Consider the following 16,883-nt stretch of genomic DNA (forward strand, 5'->3'; position numbering starts at 1 on the left):
AGGAATAGAGCAGTGCACCGTAACATGGAAAACAGCAAGAACCAGATGCTCAAGGGACAGGCATGCAAGAATTCCCCTGGAAGTGGATGGTCTCACTAACTTAACAGCAGAAAACTAGGAACACATCAGGCACCAGAGACAGTCTAACAAGGGAAAAGAGGAATATAACTCTTGGGGCTAAATTAGTGCAGGGTTGTCAGAGACCCAAGCCTGGGTCCCTCTGGTCCTTTTACCTGAGCAGCACCCAGCCCTGTGAGTCCTCAAGGTTAAATGCATACACATAAGGCACACCTTTGTAAAAATATATATAAAGGTTTATTGATCAATTAAAAAATGGATATCACTATGCAGTACAGTCTCTATAGTTTGGCAACAGAGAAATAAAAAAGCTAATTTTTCTAACAAATTTAGAACCTGATATTAGATGGCACACCTTGCAGCATAAGAATCCAAGCTGTAGCCTAAAGCATTCTATATGTTGCAGTCCATCATGATGTAGCATAACATATCAAAGCATATAATAGCATGGCACAAGCATAAAGTTAGCACGACTTCCCTTTGACCTATATGCTTATCATAGCTTTTTGCCATTTGGCATCTGGTGGTCCTTGGGATCGAATCAGGAATCTCTTTTGATGGAACTTTCCAGAGGACTTCAGCATCTGCCTCCCTCCCATCTGACAATACAGCTGAGCACAACTTTTTTTGTGATTAACTGATTATCTCATTCTTAACTCTGGCCTTGAAAGAGATAAGGATGGTATGTGCAGGAAGGCTCAAACCACGGATACCTATGAGCCGGAGCAGGCCTGCTAAGAATCACATTAACCCTTGAGGGAAATTAGGGTGCTTTGCTTCACAAGGGTGCAGGATTATGGTTAAACAATTCGTTTTTTTCCCTTTCCTCTTCTCCCAGATTAAATATGATATGAATAACCCCCATGGAGAGGTTGAGTTCTGTTTAAAAGATAAGCAACTTTGCCATTCAACAGACTGTCTATCTTTCAGTTCCCCCTTTTTTTTAGGGTCCAGTGGATTCTTCCAGTCATGGTAGGAATTTGATCTGAGAATAATCAGCATCATGGGAGCCATTTGGAAGAGATATGATAGTGAAAGTATGCTAACAGATGTTAAGTTCAATGGTCATATAAAAGCATATTTTTTAAAAAATGGAAGGGGTGTTGTCCCAGATAAACATGTTTTATTGTATGGGCTATGGGAGCAAACAAACCTTACTCTATGTCTGTGCTAGGAAGCCGGCTGCAATTTAAAAGGTTAAAAACAGAAGGCAGAGATGTAGCCCTAGGCTAAAAGAACAATTGAGGCCAAAAAAACAAAACAAAACAGAAAGATCAGTCCAAGGATGGTCTACCTCAGGAAAGGCAGGGACAAGGACAATACTTGTGCTGAGACAATGAGCACAGGGCTATAGCATGGAAGGTGGGGATGAGGGAGAATATGAAGGACAGTCTGATCAGGAACCACCATGGAGCCTCTGTGGTTGCTCAGGCAATTAGTCAATATGACCTTGCAAATAACACCAAAATGCCTTCCTGCAAAAGTGCACTTTCTTAGCTTCCTCACAAGTGCTGAATTTGACTTTGAACGCTTGTGGGGGGGAAAAAATGCAAATCATCAAACACAGTCTGATGATACTTGCAAACCCAGATTTGAACCTGGATTTCATCTCTGAAGATACATTTTCAAAACTGTATCATTCAACTGTCTCCTTTTGAAATTTGGCAAGGAAACTAGGCTTTTGCTACAAATGTTGGCTTTAGTTGCCATAGAGAAAATTGTACAGCAGTCTTTACACGTTTGTGTGTGTGTGTATTCATGAACTGAAATTAATTTAAAGAATGCCAGGTTTCTGATCTGTACAAATGTTATAGTTTATGATCAATCGGGTGGAAGAATGTTGGAGATAACGCATCAGAATGGCACACGGATAAAAGAATTCAGTTCACTACTGAGCCAGAGCTAGGGTTGCCAGCTTTGGGTTGGGAAATATCTGGAGATCTTGGAGGCGGAGCCCGGTGAGGATGGAGTTTGGAGGAGGAGACCTCAGCAGGGTGTAATGCCTCCAAAGCAGCCATTTTCTCCAGAGGAACTGATCTCTGTTGCCTGGAGATCAGTTATAATCACAGAAAAACTCCAGCCACCACCTGGAGGTTGTCAACCGTAGCCAGAACAAAACTGGTAGTACCTCGACCACTCTCTGCCTCTGGTGCTAATAGACCTTAGTGTAAAAACTTAAAACAATGAAGATCTTTGTCTTATATTGAAGAAAATGGCAACCTGTGATTAACCCCCCCCACACACATGCGCACACTTGACAATGGGAAAGTTGGTTTAGACTTAATACTGTGAGTTTAGAATTGTTTTGAAAGGACGTGTCATTTGAGATTTCTCCAGTCCAAACATCTGAGAATTACAGAACCAGAAAAGGTCATTGTGGCCCAACCCTGCCCCAGGATGGGGTTCTCTGCACATGGGAGCAAGAGCTGACTTCTATCTTAGCCATTAGAAGGTTTTTTAAAAAAACCGACACCAGGCATACATTGCTTAGTCTTAGGTGCAACTGACTACTAGATACACAGGCTACAGGGGAGGGCCTTCCAGCTTGTGAGGTTCCCTGAGGCATCTGGCTGGTCACTGTTGGAAGCAGAGAGCTGGGGTATATAGATCTGACCCTGCAGAGCCTCCTTACACTTAACCCATAGAACAGCAGGCTGCTTGCCACCTCTTCTACAGAAAAGACCCCCTTGCCTTTGCTTGTAATGTGAATTCACTCAGCTGTACAAAACCCAAGAACTGCTCATTGAACCAGCATCTCTGCCTGTGCTGGAACATTCATCAGCCCTGGAAAAGCCCACTTGTGGTCCTCATCATTTTTAAAAAAGTTGTGCCTCTGCCCTTATCTATGCACAACAGAAATGTGTGTGTGCTTGTGTGGAAGGTGTGTTTGTATAGGTCAATGCCTCTTGTGGAGAGGAAGGAGCAATTCTGGAGGGGGGGGAGTGGTTAGTCTGCTACCTAGCACTAGGAAAAGTCCACCAGGTTTCATTTTCTTGAATACCTGCAGCTCTCACAAATTCCTGGAAAGGGGTGGGGGGAGAGATGGGTACGGGGAGGGGGGGAGTGTTAGAAGAATCACATCTCCGGCTTTGAAGAGGAAATCAAATCTGCTGCAAAAAGGAGGAAGGATTTACCCTGCATCCCCCTACCGGTTTCCTCAGCTGATTCTGAGTTCTCTCTCTCTCTCTCTCTGCTCAAGAAAGATGTGATGGAGAGATGGAGGCTGTGTAGGGAGAGGTTGCTGTCCACGATGCTGCAGAGAAGAGGACGGCTCCTCCCTCCTCTTGCAGACAGACAGCAACCAGGCATCACGTGGGGCTCTGCTAGCCCTCCTTTCTTTCTGCTCTCCTCCCTTACTCTTGGAGATAGATAGAAGCCCGAGCCTGACGCTGCTGAAAAGGCAACGGAGGGCACCTTTTTTTTCTTTTTTTGCCTTATTCAAAGAACCTAAGGGAAATATTCTCTTTTGACCAACACATGCTTCCAGAGCTGTTGTTACACGCGAAAAGGAAAAAATCCGTGCAGGTAAATAGCTAGAAGACTGGATTGGGGAGGGGACAGGTATTGGGGATGGGAGGGCGGGGAGAGATGGGAGGCTGGAGAAGGAAAATACCCGTTTAACAGGGCTTGGGTCTGTCAAGGATGCAAAAGGGGGGCTGGCTGGCTGGCTTGGCGTGTGGTGCTCGGAATAAGGTAGATTGCAAAGGAGAGGAGGAGATGGTGGTGCTGTGGTTAGTAAGTTAAGGGCTGTCTGCGGTGATTTATTAGCGATTGGGGGAGAAGAAAAGATCTTGCCTGGCGTTCTAGAGACGGGGGGGGGAATCTATCTCATTGCATTCTCCTCCGTCTCTCCCCCCCCTTTTATTAAAATATGTGACATTAGAGCAGCAAAATGAAATAAGCATATTTTAAAAGGGTGATCTAGAAAAGGTAGCAAGAATGTCTCAGCAGAGGATGAGATGATATTTGGGGATGTTTTAATTTGGGGGGGGGGGGGAGGGAGAGAGAGAGAGAGAGATTTTCTCCCTTTTCCTCCCCTGCTCCCAGCTGTCTGTCTAATGTGTTAGGAGAAACTGCTGTGGTCCCTGCTGATGCCTCATTTTGGAAAAGGATAGCATATACAAATTCAAATAGAAGTGTAACTGCAGCCTGCCTAGGTAAGGGAGCAACACCCCCACCCCACCCCCGTGTTGACTTTTTTTTAGTCAAGGAAATGATTTAATTCTAGAAATTATATAGAAATACATCAGAATAAGGGAAAGGGGAACGAAATACCACAAGGGAAAAAATGATTGATGCTGTTGAGTCTATACTTGAAGTAAGCTCTTCTCTATTTGGCTGGGAAGAGAAAAAGAAGAAAATTGGGGCTTCCCCCCAGCCCCTTTTTATTCCAGCCTGTAATTCATGTGTGCTCTTCAGGTCTTTCCCGCACCCAGAGAAAATCCTATGAACACTTATAACAGCAGGATGCTGCCGACAGTATATGCCAAAGTGACCTGCTATTTATTAAGGATTTATTGTCTCTCTGGTCTCTTGTTTTATTCTCATTTTTCCTTCAGCCTCTGCTTTCCCCCCCCCCCCCATTTAATAGCTCAGTTGGGGCACCTGTGACCAAGACATTATTTTAATTAAATGATACTTTTAGATAAGGGTTACATTTACTGACAAGCTGTAGAACAGTGTCCTCATCTTATGAATTAAAGAAAAAGATCAAAGGGTTTAATTAAAAAAATATTCTGAGAGCCCAGTGAAAGTATGCATTTTAAGTCAGCAATCCCACCTCTTCTGTATTATATTGGCTTCTCTTGTTTTGCAAATGACTAGACAGTTGGTGCTGTTTATCATTGTATCAGCCATAACAAATAAGCAAGTTGGATTTTTTTCCGTGGGGGGGCCTGTTGTTGTGGCGTGTATATATGCATGAGAAGAGGGGGGCAGAACAGAAAGAGCCAGGAAGGGGCCGGTCATCAATTTCATCTAAGAAGGATCTTGAAGAGGGATCCCCTTAGCTCAGTGGTTCTCTCAGCTGACACTCGCAGGGGCTGCCATTCACTCCCGCTTCACATACGCATGTGTGTGCCTAACCTGAGCTTCCAGCTTTCTAGAGCTGGGTTCCTTCCCTCCCAGCACAGGTCCACCATTGTCATATCTACAATTAGTCTGACCTCAGTTTTAGAATTCTTTCCTTAAGACACACACATAAAACTATATTTTTTCTCCTTTAAAATGTCCCCATAACTCATTTTGTACAAGAACTTCTTCAAAATCGCACACAACCAGACTACAGGAGATTCGTGGATTACAGTATTTAACTGTAACCATGCATTTAAACCAATCTGTGAATACCTATTAACTGATCAATAGCTAAACACCATTTCCTGGCCTCTTTTGGCTTTATACACACATACCCTCCCCCCATCTATTCCCAGTATGGCTGCTACAGACAGACACAGAGCAGAAGAAACTCCCACTAAAGTCACAAACTGTGACTGTGATGGCTGTGATTCCAGGAACTTTCTCTCACATACTGTCAAGGCCTCAGGAACACCCTATTTCCTTTCTTGTACACACATACACACACATTGTACAGATGATATATTTCTCACGGTGGCCTCTGCCAGCGTTTGTCCTAATACCCAATCACTGCCTTCAGACATAGGCTTCCTGTCACTTTCTACGTTGATACCTACATGTGTGCAGAATATTCCTTCAGTAAATTTTCCTCCTGTGACCTGCACACACACACGCACATACCTTCTCCATACATCATACATTTTCAGCTTCAGCACTTGCCTGGAGTACATTCAAAGTCTTGGACACAGTGACCCCTCCAATCCTTCAGCTAGCTCTCTCATGCCAGTATTTACATTACACCCATCCACTATGACCCCTGCTGTAATGAGTTACACACTTAATTATATGCGAATATCACACGCCAACATTATGTATGGTCTTTGCAACACTCATGTTACTGACCCCACAGTTCATCCTGAAAATAACACAACCTGCTTTCCCCATTTCCCCCCATAATGCTTCCCCCATTTCCCCCCATAATGCTTCCCCCATTTCCCCCCATAATGCTTCCCCACCCTCCCACTCATCTGAATAAGCAATGCTCACAAATACCATCATTTCCCCAGTCACATGACATCATTACACCTGTCTGGGTACCATCATTATGAACAGGTCCACTGAGTCGCTTTTTTGCAGACATAAAATCTTTATTTTGTACACCTTCAACGCACCTAATGTAACCCTCCCACAGTATGTCATTTACCGCACACACTGCCCTCCATGCATGCAACATCTTACTATAACTCACAGTATTACATAGATGGATGGTTAGATAAAGTCTTTCTCTGTAGTTCTCTGTGACACACAAAATTAATGTTCCCCTTGCACCACTGGCACATAATGCACGGACACATACAGCCCTGTCTTGCAGTTTTCCCTGTCTCATGCACAGGCGCACAAATTAATCCCTTCCTGTAACTCTCTCATTCCCACACAGCTAAACACACATACAAGTAATCCGTCTTAATATACACACTCACCAACACCCCTCCCCTTCAATATTCAATCATATTCTTTCACACACAAGTAACTTTCCCCCACAACTGTCTCTCATATGCAGTGAATAGGCCAATTATTTGTGCAGGGCTCTCACATATGCATTGCCTCTCTTTAGCATTTTCCCATGGAACACACCCACCGTGGTGGGGAGTGACCATAGTGTAGTGGGGAATCGCTTGTTTGGCGTGGAGGAGATCCCAGTTCAGTCCCTTGCACCTCCAGCGTGAAGGGCCTCGGGGGGACTGGAAGAGCCTCGCCTGAGATTTGGGGCAGAGCTGCTCATCGGCAGAGGGGACGAGACAGGGCTAGCTCAAGTAGTGCTCTGGCTCAGTGTGTATGGTGCCGCTCTTTATGGTCAACGTGAAACGCCGTGATTTGGGAGAAGGGGCAGTGTGACTCAGAGACCCGAACGCACGTTCGGAATGCAGAAGATTCCAGGATCCGACCCGGGCACCGCCAGACAAAGGAGCTCGAATAGCAGGGCTGGGACAGGGCAGTCCCCGGCCTAAAACCCTGCCGAGCTCCTTCGAGGAGACCCTCCCGAGTTAGCGGTCGTCATATGCGCGGCAGGCGGCTTCAGCGGAGTCTCCTTCCCTCTCAGTAACCCTTTCTTCTCTCGCTCGCAGGCAGGCAATTCATCCTCTCGCGCCAGTCTCCCTGCCACCCCCCCCTGCCGCTTCCCTCTGTTTTCGGGCGTAGTGAAAGCGGAGAGGTGGGGCGGCGGCGCTGGACAGGAGGGCGGCGCGGAGATCCCAGGAGGAAGGCGCAGACGGGGAGGTTTTTTCCAGCCACCTGCTTCGGAGCCTGGCGCGCTGCCGGGGAGGAGGAGGAGCCTGGCGAGGCGGGGCGAGGGGTGGGCGAGGAGGACAGACGGCCCTCCTCGCCGGCTCAATGCGGTGCCATAAATTTCCCGCCTCCTTTACACCCCGCGCGGACACCCGCGAGACACCTGCCGGGCTTCCGGCTTGCTGAGGCGGGCAGGTCGAGGCGCTCCGCTGGGCGCCCCTCCGGCTCTGGCCGCCTGGCGCTGGCCGGGAGGGAGGAGGCGGCGTGTTGCGGGGAAGTCTCCCTGCGGGGTTGACCGGCTGAGGAGACGGCGCGGGCCTCTCCTTCCCGCTGCCTTGGCTAGTAACAGTGGCGGCCGCTTCTCCCGTCGGTATTTCAGAGCGTTTTCGCTGTCTGGAAACAGTTCTGTCCCCACGCCCATCCCTAGAAGTTTCCCTTCTGTGGACAGAAAACCCCAGCTTTCTTCCTTGGGTTTGTAAATAGATCTAGGACTTTGCACCGTACGATGCATACAGAAAGACACAATGGCTGCATCAGGCACCTTCCTTCCCCGTCCTTTCGGCTCCTCACAGTCCATCCCTGCACATATCGAAGCATCTCTTTTGGAAAAGAAGCCCCGAAGCTAGAGAGCGCCCACTGTTTTTCCTTGTTACGCGTGTGGCATTTTTGCTTCCCTAATAAGTACACCCCAGTCCCCCTTTTCCCAGATGTAGCCCATGCCCATCCCAACTGCTTCCACCCTAGCAACTGCAAAACGGTACGTCCCCGCTGTCGTCCAGCCGCTGTTTATCGTCCCTTATGCCCTTACTCGGGGATTGCAAACCTATGAATGCACCGACCCCCCTTACAAATTCCACGTTGCCACCCCGCCAGCCGTCTATTCCCTGGACGCTGCCAGGTACTGCCATGCACTTAGCAAAAGGGAATAATCCAAAAATTGCATGGAGAAGTTGCACAGTGCTGGCGCGCGCAGCCTCCATCTAGAAAGTTGCAAGGCGTTAAAATGGATCAAGCGCCTTGTCGAGAGCTTGCAAAGCATGTATTAAACCGCTGCACCGTTCCTTCCTCCCAGCCTTCTCCAAAATGTTAACCCGCACCAGCAATGGCAGGAGATGATATTGCACCAACCGATGCACAACAGCAAGGCAGTTTATCAGTTTTGCTCTTTTGTAGTTCAAACAGAAATGCCCCAGGTTTGCAATACAATGCAAATTACAGGCGGCAGGGGGTAGTTGAGATGCTCCAGGCATATCGAAAATATAACATTCGATCGTCTGAGCGCCGTCTCGGGAATGCTGAGCTCTCGTCTTGCTGCTACCTTGAGGCGGCTTTTGATTTGCTGTTCCTTCTGCCTGAATTCTGCTGGCTGACAGCTGGGACAATGGTCATGGGCGGATCCCTTCAATGACTGGGAAAGAATTAGTAAACAGGCGTTATTCATGAAGATAAAGGTACTGCTGGAAGCAGTTTTGGGTAAGGGGAGACGGGATGTGCCTTAACCCATGTGGAGTGGGGCAGTTTGGAATACAGTTGGGATGCAAAAATGAAGATCCTCATCCTACATGCTTTACAGTATGAGAATCGCTTACCTATAGTCTGCATGGTATCAACTGCTAAGGGTGGAAGTGTGTGTGTGAATCTCGGGTAAGGTTGCCAACCTCTAGGTGGGACCTGGAGATCTCCCAGAATTACAAAGCTGGAGAAAACAGCAGCTTTGGAAAATGCAGGCTATGACATTGTGCCTTGATGAGGCCCCTCCCCTCCCCAAACCCCACCCTCTGCAGGTCCCACCCCCAAACTTCCAGGTATTTCCCAGCCTGGAGTTGGCAACCCTAACTTTGGCTGGGAGACGCACAGCAGTCATTATGCTGTGGAAATCTACTGTTGCTTGCTCCCGTTGGGTTTACATCTACTTTACGTTTAGAATTATACTGGGTTTGTGTGTGAATAACTGGTTCGTAGCATGCAACAATATTCCAAAAGAATGCAGTAAATGTAGATTTATGTCTATTGTGAATTTAGTTTGTGGCTATCCGAATGGCAACAAACATGTTAACACCTTGTTTAAAAATGTCTCTCTGTGGGATGGCAAGTTCTGTTTCAAAGGAAGACATTATCACTGAATTCAGTATCCAGATGACTGCTGCAAACAAACATATTGGGAAGTCAAAAACAGTGACCAGCTGTTTGTTTCTGTTTAAACCTATATGAGCTTTGTCAGGAAAGGCTTGTTTTCAGCAGAGGGTATTATGCATGTAGGTTTAGTTCTGTGGCAACCGGGGAACCTGGACTTGCCTCTGGTTATATTTACAGCCTGTGTTACCCTTGGCCCCACTTGCTATTCATCTGTCAAAAAGTTTACAAGATAGAAAATGTAATTTTGTTTTGTTTTTTAAAAAATCTTTACAGATGGCATTGTTGTTTTAAAAAGTGTCCAGCACCAAATCTCCAAAATCGAACCCTGGGATCGTCTTAATTTTGAGCCTTGCACAAGATAGCAAAAGAGGAGCCACAAGGCTTTGCGTAGCAAATAGATTCCAAGCTGTCTGGCAGCTTCTGGATTTCAGCTCCATTGGGAAAGAGGCAAAGAATCTTCTGGTCTGTTGCGTGTCAGGCAGCCCATGATCTGATGAGAGGATCAGTCTTGGGAAGAGAGGATTGCTTCCTGTGAAAACTGAAGGAACCCCCTGGGAGAATACAGCTGTTTGGGTAACATGAATTCTACATGCACTGGGATACTGACTCCACGTATGCTGGGATATTGATCAGTTTTTGCTGCGTTTGTGGATCCATTTGGAAACTGCCTAGGTGGTTTGCTGGCCTTCCTGCATTTGTGTATTTTCCACCCCACCCCACATCTCCTTTCTAAATTGGTGCCATGGGATTTTAATAGTAAAGTTTCTGCTGACTCACTCATTTCTTAGAAGCCAAACAGATGACTGAAGCATGGTGCCTTCTATTTCCTGAAGACCTTTTGAAGCTCTAGCAAGGCTGCTTACTTGCTGGTGTTTGAACCATTGTCCTTTCTTCCTTCCTTTCTTTTTGTATCTTGGGTATGCCCCATGTGAGTCTCTCCTAGTGGGGGGGGGTTACAACATTCCTCCGCACTGCACCTGGAAAACAAGAGTTAACCATATAGTGTGAGTGGTGACTCAAAAGATTTTACCCTGTCTGCTCCAAGCCCCCCACCACCACTCCCCCCTCCTCCTCCCCCTTTCCCCCACCCCACCCCACGAAGAATGGGGCCTGTGCTCCTCAGGCGAGGAGGGTGCCTCCTGCTCTGGATGGCACTGCTCCTGGGATGCTGGGCCGAGCTTGGTAGCGGCCTTGAGTTCCCAGGAGCGGAGGGCCAGTGGACTCGCTTCCCTAAGTGGAATGCTTGCTGTGAGAGTGAGATGAGCTTCAACATGAAGACTCGCAGCTCCAGTGGCCTGGTCCTTTATTTTGATGACGAAGGCTTCTGTGACTTCTTGGAGCTAATCCTGACCCAAGGTGGGCGCCTCCAGCTCAGCTTCTCTATATTCTGCGCTGAGCCTGCCACCTTGCTCTCTGACATGGCTGTCAATGACAATCTGTGGCACACAGTGGTCATCCGCCGCAATTTTAAAAACACGACACTGCTAATTGACCAGGCTGAAGCTAAGTGGGTGGAAGTGAAATCCAAGCGGCGGGACATGACAGTCTTTAGTGGCCTCTTTCTAGGAGGCCTGCCACCTGAGCTGCGCTCGTCTACTCTAAAAGTGACACTCTCCTCAGTGAAGGATCGGGAACCCTTCCAAGGATGGATAACAGACGTAAGGGTCAACTATACACAGTCCTCACCTGTGGAGAGTCAAGAAGTGCGGCTGGATGATGAACAGAGTCACTTGTGCGCCAGGGATGACGTTTGTCTCAATGGTGGCGTCTGTTCTGTGCTCAACGACCAGGCCGTCTGTGACTGCTCTCAAACAGGCTTCCGCGGGAAGGACTGCAGCGAAGGTAAGAACCCACTTCACCCTTACCCTGCCAGCCTCTCCCTCAGTGAAAGGGAAAGGTCAAGAGATGGAGACTGCATGGCGTTTCCTCTGTATGAGTGGATTTTGCTGCTGTGCTTTCCCTTCATACATCTCATCCTTGGACCTTATGTTAAATATTTCAGCCCTTTGTCCTCCATCCCTTTCAACATTAATGGAACCATATTTTTAAAACTTTTATGACAAAGCTAGTCATTGAAACGGGTGGTAGTAGTTGAAACAGATAGCAGCTTTGGGGACTGGTAGGATGTGATCACTGGAGAAAGTGAACCTTTTGATGAACAATATTCTGTATTCTAGTACAGAATGTAGTTAGTAGGATGAAAAAAGCAAGCTGATTCTTTTTTTTTTCCCCTCAAGGAAAGGGTAGCATGGAATTATGCTTGAGGGTTTCATTGCAGGAAATGGATTTTCAAATTCATCCCACAGTTCAAATCAGTTGAATTACTAGGATATAATCCTATTCAGTCTGAGTGGGATTAGATAATTTTAAACTCATGTCTTCATTTTATATGTTGGTGAATTTGGCTGCTACAAGTTTTATTATTGTCTGGAGTAGCAGGAAGAAAGATTATTTGGATTCATAATATGACGGTAATGGGGAGTTGGATTTGATTCTTCCTATGATGAGGTATTTATTATTATCACCAGATTGTTTCCAGTCATATTAATTATTTGTGTAGTTCTGTGATGGGCAAGGAAAATGAAACATAGTGTACTTAGAATTTCATGCCAGAATGAAAAGCATTTTATAATGAAATGAGTAAATTGCCATCTCACTCACATAAAGGCTACATACAACCTTAAATTACTTGGTAGGTATGTTTTCAGTTGTATTTGAAATCAGAAAAGTAGAAGGACAGAAAAGGGGACAAGCTTGTTTTCCTAGCAAATTTTTTTTTAAAAAAATCCAGTTGTCAGTGCCTACTTTTTGGGGAGTATATGAATGGATTTGTTTTCAGGATTTAGTTGTGTGGGGTTTTTAGGCAATATGGTGTCTGTATTTCTAAGTTTTTGCAACTGCTTTTTGAAACACAAAGACAAATATATATAGGGAAGGAAATAACATTCTTACCAAGAGAGAATTGGAAATGCTTCCAGCTTTAAAGTGGATCTGATATTACCAGATGAAGATGTTCATGAGTGGCTGCATGTCAGTAATGGCTGAGTAATTTGCTTTTATCACTTTTAATCAAATTTCACTGGCTGTAGGAAGAGCCATCATTTGTAGGTGTGCTTTTTATTATGTAAACTTCCTGTCTTCACTGTCCAGTACTTAGATTTTCAGTCATCCGACATCCTATTTAATTTATAAGCTTTTTATCTCTCATCTTTCTACCACTGTTATTTTTTTAACCGCTCCTTTTTATATATTTGCAAATGCTGTTGAAAGTGTACTGTATCAGAAAATAAGCTTGTATCTTCACTAGCTCCTGAGGGAATGCCTCTTCTATGGTGTTCATGCTTTGTTTCAGTACAGTATTTGATCTTAAAGGAATATGAAAACAGGTTTACGTTCCCCAGTTCCAGTGAACTGAATCTTGTTCCAATTCATGAAGGTAATTGATGGGTGTATTAACCTAGTTCCTACCACAGCACAAACTGCATATGTTAAGATCACAATCCCATCCTTGTTATTGCAAAAGTCAGTCCCAGTGCTTTCAACAGCCAAGAGAACAGGTGTAGTATAATTATAGTAATAAATAATAAATAAAAGAGGATTTATTTCTAAGGATTGTGTAGTTAGGATTGTAACTTTATGTTTAGGGTTGTAACCTTAATGTCTAAAACCACAATCGGCTTAATGAAAATAACCAATGGCTTGCTGCAACCATGAATGCATATAGTATAATAAAAGAGAGAACCAAACAAAAGTAAAGGGAGGACCTTGCATCTGTAAATTTAGAAATGCACCCCTCTCCAGAAGAGCCCTCTCCAGATGACAAGTGAATTCACAGAGTGGGCTGTGTTGATTTGGGAAGGGGCTGTGGCTCAGTGGTAGAGCATCTGCTTGGCATGCAGAAGGTCCCAGGCTCAATTCCCAGTATCTCCAGTTAAAAGGACCAGACAGTAGATGATGAGAGACCTCTGCCTGAGTTCCCAGAGAGCTGCTTCCAGTCTGAGTAGACAATACTGACCTCGATGGACCAGGGTCTGATTCAATATAAGGCAGATATGTTCATTTGCAGAGGGAGGGTTGTGCCACTGGCTCTGTTTCTGACCTCTGAGCATTCACTTGATCCCCTTTACACAACAGAGGTATAGCCTCTGTTACCTTGCATAATATGACCTGATACACATGAATTATATGGAAGATCCAGCAAATACATGGAAGTTGAGGGCCTACCTACTCCATGCACACTAGACCTCTGAAAGGGATTATGGGCAACTCACTGCATATTATGTCCATGCATCACTGTTAGATGCATATAAAATTCATAAACCATTTTAGAAATGTATAATTAACACTTTTTCATAGAACGCCCTGCTTGTTGAGCTAAATGGCTTGTGATTGGACACCCCAGTCCTGTTTGTGTTTACTTAGAGGCAAGTCCATCCAGTTTCAATGGGATTTACTTCCAGAGTAGTGTGCACAGGATCACAGCCTTAGAAACTAAGCACTAGACTTTAAGTATTGTAATGGCAGTGGTTCTTTATTCCAGTTCCAAGAAACTGTTTAAGCTGTTCACAGGGGAAAAAATGTTCTACTTGTAATATACCGTTTTACCTCTCCTTAAAATTTCTTTCAAGCTAAAAGGTAAAACTCCCAGTGAGTTGCTGAGAGCTGTACTCTGACCTTGCTTCCCATTTGTTAATGAAAACTGTATCAAATAAAGTAGATTGCATAACAGCAGCAAGCCGCTCTTTGTATTGATTAATCAAAGGTTTGAATTACTCTGTGATTAGGTTACATTTCTGGTGACTAATTAGGGGAAGGAAAAATAAAGTAAGAGGGGGACAAGTGAAACTTGGTGTCCTCATTAAGCTTAAGAATGTGGCTTTTTGCTGCCTACAGAGTTGTTTAATTTCCGACGTGTTTCTTCAGCCGTGATTCAGAGTCTTTGCAGAATTGAAAACTGTCAATAGGGTTTAACCTGAGGCAGAGCAAATACGCAGAATAAACGTAGTGGATATTTGAAAAACAGTGCATTTTTGGTTTGTATGAAGGATGAGTTGTTAATCATTATTATTTAGGAAACAGTGCTGTTCATGAATAAAGGTTAATCAGAAAGTCTTTCTGGCTGTTAACTTTCATGGAATTTTATGAGTGATATGTATGTGTTCCCTGGTTTGGGTTTTTTTTATAAAGCAAAGTAGCATAATGGGTAAAAGCACTGCTGATGAGTTTTCTTATCATGCCTTGGGTGTCACTCATTATTTGCAGATTACCAAGCAGATTTTTTTTAAAAAAATTGCTTTAAATTCTGATTTAACATAGGAATACATAGACCCCTTCTTCTAGTAGTAATCTATTCATACCATCCCCAGCTTGTTCTTCATTATATTATTAGTATAATTACTGATGCTATTGTCTGCCATTTATATAGCACTTTCTAAGTGTTCACATTATCTCAGTGTTTACAACAATCCTGGAAGGTAGGTCAGTATCATTCCCATATTCATAATGATATTTGTTGATTTTAAGCCACAAAGGTATGACAAGGCAGGAGACTGATGTTCAAGTCTACACAAATGCAAAGTATAGAAGAGAAGAGGCATATATTGACTGAGTTCTCACACAGTTTTACACTGGAATCTAAGTAATAACCACTGCTCATTTTTATAAAATTCAGTTTTAATTTTGCAGTTGGTTCTGCAAAAATAGCTTGTTTGTTATGCAATTCATTTGTTTTGGTTGTTTGATAGAAAACACGTTTTGGCTATGTTATCCTGGCACCTTGTCCTATGATGGTCACATAAAGTTCAGTCTTAAGAACACTTTCCTGGAAGTAAGCCCACTGAATAGACATGAACTGGATTCTAAGCAAGATTTTGAGTCAACCTATTTAGGATTGATCTCATTAATTTTTTTAAAACTATTTGTAGGACAGGAATAGACCGTACTAGCTTATAGTTTACGTCTTCTGTCACAAATGCTGTGTCTCTGCCTTTTTGTTTGCTTATCTTCAAGGAGTAGAATAATATACATGGCTTAGAATTAAAATGATGTAAATATTTTAGTCAATTTGTGGCATGTCAGATCATAAGAGCATAAGAGCCCTGCTGGATCAAGACCAGTGGTCCATCTAGTCCAGCATCCTGTTTTACACAGAGGCCAACAAGTTGTTCATAAGGGCTAACAAACAAGAAATAAAGGCCGACGCCTTCCCTGATGCTGATGTTCAGAGATTTATTGCCTCTGTGTATGGAAGTTCCCTTAACTAACCATTGCTAGTAGCCATTGTTGGACCTCTCCTCCATGAATCGGTCTAACTCCAGCTCTTTAGAAGTGGCTTTCCATCCCATGTCTCCTTTTTTGGGGGGGGGGGAAATGCAATCACGGGTAAAATAAAGATAATATGAAGAGGTAGTTTTTAGATTAGTGGTCTCAGCTGACTTGTCAAAAATAGATTTTTTTTTACAATTTAAAAACACCCATCGTTTTATAATTTAAAACTGTAATTAATACATTCATGAATTCTAGCAATGACGTTGTTGACTTCAGTCTTGCTAAGTATGATGGAGTATTCATGTTTCAGATAGATAGGGACAGAGGTTTGACAAAGGTCAACAATGAGTTCATGGTTGATTTGGATGTAGCACTTCCCAGATCATACCACAGCAACTTAATGAACAAGCAAAACTATCTAGTCACCACAAGCATGCCCCAAGATAAAAGATTTTTATTAGCCTTCGGAAGAGTATTAGGGAAGAAGCCAAATGAAGGCGAAGGATGTCAAAACACAACTGAAATGCCCCTGCTTCTAGGGTTGCCAAGTCGTGGCGGGGGATCGTAGGTCTTCACAGAATCCTTGCTGCGGGGACAGCAAGACGCGTTGCACCCGCCTTCACCAGGATCTGACGCTACGCATCGCTCTGACAGTGGGGCTCCAAACAGCCCCGTTGCCAGAGCGACGCATAGCATCATGTCCTGGCGACAGCGGTGCAACGTGTCTTGCCGTCCCCGCGGCAAGGATTCTGCAAAGACATGCAGATCCCCCGCTGCGATTTGGCGAGATTTGGCAAGCCTACCCGCTTCTTGTGGAGGTCAAACTTTGCCTCCATGTAAAATGGAATGGAAACAGGGCCTTGTCCATAAACCTTTAAACATTGGAAAGGTTATATGGGAGGAGGCGCTCCTGGAAGTATTCAGGTGCCAAATTGATTAGAACTGCAATGGTTAAAAAGCATCTCCTTAAACTGAACCGGTTGAAAGCAAATGTGGATGCTAGAATAAGTTAAAATGAACATTCCAAATTCCATCCCCCCTGG

The 16,883-nt window shown here is 44.5% G+C and overlaps 1 protein-coding gene across 1 annotated transcript in view; it reads left to right on the forward strand.

The window, feature by feature from the left end:
* Positions 1-10,676: 10,676 nt before the first annotated feature.
* Positions 10,677-16,883, forward strand: part of LOC107111006 (neurexin-1) — a 736,478-nt gene continuing 730,271 nt past the window's right edge. Inside the window, exon 1 of the mRNA XM_015411887.1 lies at positions 10,677-11,415. Within this exon, the coding sequence (XP_015267373.1) occupies positions 10,677-11,415 (739 nt within the window). The remainder of the gene's footprint in view (positions 11,416-16,883) is intronic.

The sequence above is a fragment of the Gekko japonicus genome, unplaced genomic scaffold, assembly GCF_001447785.1.
Source record: "Gekko japonicus isolate JY-2015 unplaced genomic scaffold, Gekko_japonicus_V1.1 scaffold447, whole genome shotgun sequence".
NCBI lineage: Eukaryota > Metazoa > Chordata > Lepidosauria > Squamata > Gekkonidae > Gekko > Gekko japonicus.